The sequence below is a fragment of the Hetaerina americana genome, unplaced genomic scaffold, assembly GCF_022747635.1.
Source record: "Hetaerina americana unplaced genomic scaffold, ioHetAmer1.1.p SCAF_1, whole genome shotgun sequence".
In the NCBI taxonomy this organism is placed as follows: Eukaryota; Metazoa; Arthropoda; class Insecta; order Odonata; family Calopterygidae; genus Hetaerina; species Hetaerina americana.
The window spans coordinates 58496250-58502249 of NW_027286069.1; the positions used below are offsets into that span (position 1 = coordinate 58496250).

Sequence of the window (6000 nt, forward strand, 5' to 3'; positions counted from 1 at the left end):
CTTGTAAAACTGCACATAAGCAGCCTTAAGCTCATAGAGACAGCTGAGAATTTTAAAAGTGCAAATTAATGTTGGTAATGTTTTCAACTGCAAACATTTCTTCATTTGAAATTAGAATTGTCCCTCAAAGCATATACTAAAGTATCATTTTGTTATTGCATTGTATTGCACCAAAAATATACTTAGAATATAATTAATGCCTGCATTCCTTTGCCAAATTTCAAAAACTCATCAACATCTTAAATGCATACTTGCATTTATGTTAAACCAGGAAATATAGCTATATCTCTCCCTAAGATTATATTATGGTGAGTTATAGACTTAGGAATAGTTTAATAAAATCGAACAATTCACTGGGAGCAGACGTGGACTAGGATCACAATTTAGGGTTCATTAAGTGTAATGCTAACTTTAAGAGAATCATAAAGGGAAGGATAATAGAGAAAAGAAGGTAGAATACTCCACTGGGGCAAAAAGGGAGAAGTACCAAGGCAGTTGACAAAATTCAGAGAGAGCATACGGGGATGGGGACAGTAGAAGAAAAATAGGAATATCCCAAATAAGGAGCAATGAAAGCAGTCAACAAAATAATATGAACAGAAAATAGATTACGTATTTTTTGGTAAAATATAGTTAACCTGAAAAATCAGTGCATTTCATGGACCATAATGTAACATGGTGCATCCTATAGGTCTGGAAGTACAGTATAACTCAAGGCAAATCCTTTTTTAAGCTATTTTAATGGAGTTCCCACTCCTAAGGCTAGTTAATTTTGCCTGCATCCATAAAACTGAAAATCACACATAAATAACCAAATACAATAGCTAATAACCAAAAACTCTAACCACTAGTCCATTGATCATGTAGAGCCTTTTAATGAAAACAAACCTAATAAAAAGGCATTTCAAGGATTTATGTACATTATACAGGGCTAACATGCTGTTAACAGCTTTCGTTGACGTTCATTTCAAAAACTACCACCATCTATCTTTCCTTCTCAATAAGCTTACTACTGTATGTTTCAATGATCCTCATTTGTATACTAATTATGAATCCTAAACTAGGAAATTTAATTATGACATTTGCCAATCTTTGGCCACAGTTAATGAAATCAAGTGTTAAAGAGAACTGTGATTTTGACCAAATGGGAATATTGCTTTTGGTGGGATTTGATGATATGAAGTCAGGAAGAAGAGGGGAGGGATGAGAAAGGAGGAGGAAACAATCCGAACTTCAATTCATTCAATATATTTAATACATTTTGCCAAAAGGCTATAACTCACAGTATGACATTAATATTTTTTTCCAGTTTATCCACATTACTTTCCCCTTAATAATCAGGATATGCATATTTTTTCTTGAGAAAAGTCAAATCAAAGATGGATTACCAAAAACACGAATCATCCCTTCTAAAAGTAAAAAAGTGTCAAATAAAGTAAAATTTTTAAATCTATACTATAATAATATTATAACATTGCATATTTATTTCAAAGAAAATATAATTCAATTAGCTACTGCCAGCCAGTCTGCCCTTATCATAAAAATAAATGACAAAATAATACAATGACACAACTGAAAAATTGTTATTATCCACAAAAGGCATAATATATTTATATTGTTTTTACATTGAGAATATCTATACTTTCATGCCCTAAAATATACTTTAAAGAGCTTAAATATTACATTAGTTGCAGGCATATCTGCCTTGGATGATTAGATAAATTAAATATTTACTTATGAATTTTTATTTCCATAGGAGTATGATCATGTATTATTTTATGAGGTAATATACCAGTTAAGGTAGGTTTTGAATGGACACAGCAACCAAATAAATTTTTTGCGACTCCTAACAAAACACAATCCAGCATCCTACTCTATATCAGGTCCCTCTTCATCTCCGAGTACCTTCTTCCTCCCTTCATTCCGTCCAACATCCCTATCCTGTTCCTTCCCTTTCCTCGTTTGCCTAACAATCTCCCCTCAATTACTGTCTTCAACATCCCACTGCCGGCCAATACCCCCTTCATCCACTTTTCCTGGCTCCATAGAATTTCTCCCAACAAACCCCTCTCTTCGCCCACCATACCAAATACATCCTCATTGGTTTTCTTCTCGGTTCATTTCACCTTCTCCATTCTTCTCAACACCCACATTTCAAAAGCCTCCAGTCTACGTCTATCCTCCTGCTTCAATGACCACGTTTCCGCGCCGTACATAGCTACGCTCCATATCAAAGTTTTTACGAGTCTTTTCTTAACACCCTTACTCAACATCCCTGTCATCAACTCCCATCTCCTTGTGAAAGCCTGAATTTTGTTGGGAGAAGAATTGTGCCTGGGCCTGGTGCAATTCTTCTCCTAACGTCCCAACTAATTTGACTGTGTTGGTCCAAAACACGTCTGAGATGCGTCAACTGTTCTACCTGCTATATATTTTTGCCCTCCAAGTATAATGTTTAGCTTAGCCTTTTTTTTCTGTTAATCGCACAAGCTTTGTTTTATTAATATTGATTCTCATCCTGTATCTCTCACAATGAATTTCCAATTCACTCTGCAATGCTTTCAACCCCTTGGCTGACTGACAAATTAGAGCTTGGTCATCAGCAAACCTAACTGATTTTACGAATTCCCTTCTGACTTTCATTCCTACCTCCATGCCTCTTTAATCATTTCCTCCACATATACGTTGAAAAGCACCAGTAATAATGGGCAACCCTGCCTGACACCTCTTTCTAACACTGCTAATCCGGACTTTATTATCATTTATTTACCATAAATATTTTATGCTGACGTATGAAAGTGTTAAAGGTAGAATAAGCAGATAAACCTCAATTACCTTCAGGTAATTGCTGATGCTCTCTAGAAGCAAGAGTTAGAACTTTATTTGAATAAGAGTTTCAGACACAAATGCATTTACTTATGTTAAAAAATCTCTGAATGCAAAATTTTCCAAAATAACAAGTTTTTCTAATTGGCCTCTTAAGAAGATGGGTGTCATATTTTAAGTGTTTTCTTTGATCAACATATACCTATTAGGCAATTGCTCAACTGGTAAAATTTTTCCAAGATTGATATATGGTAATATTCCATCAAGGTATTCTTACAAGCCATTTTTTAATAGTTATGGAATTCTGACTATCAAGTTTATATATCTTCCAGACTCTGGTTTATAAGAAAGTTAATCTAGAAACTAACCAATTAAGATTTCACATCCATGACTAAGTCATAGGGGTAAAGCTAACTTGAATATTAATTATTGCACTGTCCTCAACTTACAACTAATTTTGTAATGGGAACATTCATTTATATGTATAACTGGTTACCAACTCAGTTGAATTAGACTTTATCCCACATTTCAAGTAAATATAAATATATACCTGGTTACTTGCTAACTCACTTGATTCAAATTATGACTTTTTTACGACAATCTTCATTTTATTTAAGAATTTATAGTAATATTTACAAGTTAATCTTGATGACATTTTTATATGGTTGTATCATTTATCAAAACGAACAAAGAGTATTATTATTATTACATACACAGAACTGCAGAACCTCTTGTTGTTTGTGACAGTAACTAGAGCTCCAAATGGAAGAATTAAGGGTAGAGACTATAGTAGATTTTCTTTGAGTCAGAATAAGCTGACAATGCCCTTCTCTTCCCCTCATGGCATAGAAAGTGATTCCAACACCATGCTTATACAAGAATTTAGGCACAGCTGTAAAAGGGGAATCTTTTATATCTTATGAATAGCTGTTCAAATGGTACCTGCATCCCTTTGTGATAACTAATCTTCTACCCTACCTTCATGATGATCCTTTACTTATTTTAGATGATCAAAAGCAAAAATGATAATAAGAGCTTGTGAAATGATGATAAATTTTGTTCGGCAGAAACAATCACTTAGTGGAAAGCCAATATTTACAAAAAATATAGAAAACTATCAGAAGCAGAATTGATTGTTACAGTTGTAAGCTGCCAATACTTCAATACCACCTTTGTCTACATACAAAAACATTAAATAACTGAATTTCAAACCATGGTATTATTAGGATGAATTTCTAAAAAACTATTCATGTCTTTTCAATCAATAAAAAAGAGTGCATTAACACTTCGCACATTTTAATTGAATCAAGGTGATCATGGAAATGGAGCCATATGCGAATACTTGCCAGCAGTTCTCCATGATCCATCCCTTCCCATGCCAAGCCCTCCATATATTTTTATCCCAGATGATAGACATTTTGCGGCCCAAAGTATATTTGATTTTTTATCGCAATTCAGCCTTAATATACATCAGCAAATACACGTCATTTGGTAGCTAGTAGTTGAAACCATGAGATTACTTAGATATTCTTCATCGCAAAAGTATTTACCAGCCTATTTTACATAGTATATCAGAAGATTTTATCGTCAATGGTAAAAACATTTCGCACAAACATCTAAATACAGGAAAATGGTATTTTTCGTCCCATGTGATAGTTTTTTGTTGGACTTCCAACGTACAAAATTCCTTTACTTCATAGGTGATATTAGAAAAAAAGCACATCTAAAGGTGATTTTTGTGACACCATTTCGCTTTAAAGCCAAATTTCTTGCTCTCCGCAAATTTATTCGCAAAGAATCTTAGGTAATTTCATCTATATATTTTGTATGCTATACCATTGTGTTACACATGTTTTTCGATATATGTTACTTTCAGCTGAGGAATATTTTTGCGGTACATTTGAACTCGGGTACTATTTTTAAGTGCCCAAAAAGAACTTACATTAGTTTTGGAAAGTGAAGGTTCAAATTAGTCCCAAATATTTATGTTTAAATTAATTATACCAAGAAAGTTTTTACCGAGTACATACCTACATGGAAACTAAATAATTAACCAACAGCCTGAACCAAACCGAAAGAGATTTGTTTGTATTGTGAAAAGCATACTTGCATAAAACATATACCAAGTAATTACCTGGCAGCGTATGAGGTCTGTGCGCAGAATCAAGTTTTTCACTGGATGCATGTGCACCGTTTTTAAGACTAGATTGGGCAACAGCAGCTCCAGGAATGGTATCAACATTATTATGACCAACTCCAGATTCACTATCTGCAGCCTACATTTGAAAACAAAAGGAATATGCCCAGAAAAAGGCGTATAATTATTGCTGTACAAATTCTATCATTCGTGGTAATAGGCATTATAATAACATTGTCCACAGAAGATAAATCTATAGTTGATTAAAGTCTATTTGTTGCATTTCTCTCTTAAGAGATTCCTGGTTAAACTCAAAATACCAAATACTTATTTTAACGCCAGGAAATGCACAATACTTATCACAAATATGTCCGGTAAAAATACTCGGAATATTCTTGAAGCACTGTGGCACTTACTTGGTCATCACTGGCTGGACTTTCCAATGCTGGTAAAAATATTTCAGGTGAAACGGATGACTCGCTTTGGTCAATATTTTCATTTTCTTCATCCCCAGAATCATCATTTTTGGCACTGCATAAGAGGACAAAGAGTTCATAAGCGACAGTATTCAGCCGGATTTATGCAAATGAAACCTCAGTCATAGTTTTCAACGAAAATTAAGTTGGAATACAGACCTCATATTTTTTAATTATTATATAGACAATGAAGACTTTCAAGTTTCGGACGATTTTCTTGCATGATTAACGTATTTCAATTTTTATTAGACTTCACGCATTACGCTATTCGTATTTAAGAACCGAGTCGTCAATCCCGCCAAGATTTTGAACTTCAGAGCGACATGCCTTTATAATCAACCGTTGGAGTAGGTTTTTTTATGGACATTTGTTGGGAATTTGTTTTGCCATATGGAAAATAATTGGCTCCCATACTCAGATGTGTGGATTTCACTGACCTCGTATGGGGTAGGTTCTACCCTCACCCTATTAAACCAATCTATGGCTCGAGCATTGTAGTCTACATTTATTAAGAGTTAAATGGTCAGTAATAAAATGTTTCCATTTGTGTCTGCAGAAATT

The 6000-nt window shown here is 34.0% G+C and overlaps 1 protein-coding gene across 5 annotated transcripts in view; it reads right to left on the reverse strand.

Annotated features, from left to right (window-relative positions):
* Nucleotides 1–5669, reverse strand: part of LOC139685753 (protein prune homolog 2) — a 32672-nt gene extending 27003 nt beyond the window's left edge. For all 5 annotated transcript variants that reach the window (XR_011700227.1, XR_011700224.1, XM_071582826.1 and 2 more), the window contains exons 1-3: nt 5599–5669; nt 5380–5494; nt 4961–5102 (exon numbers count right to left, since the gene is read on the reverse strand). Coding sequence is in view for 3 of the 5 variants with exons in the window: in XM_071582826.1 (XP_071438927.1) it covers nt 4961–5102; nt 5380–5494; nt 5599–5603 (262 nt within the window). In the remaining 2 variants the exon portion in view is untranslated. The remainder of the gene's footprint in view (nt 1–4960; nt 5103–5379; nt 5495–5598) is intronic.
* Nucleotides 5670–6000: the final 331 nt, after the last annotated feature.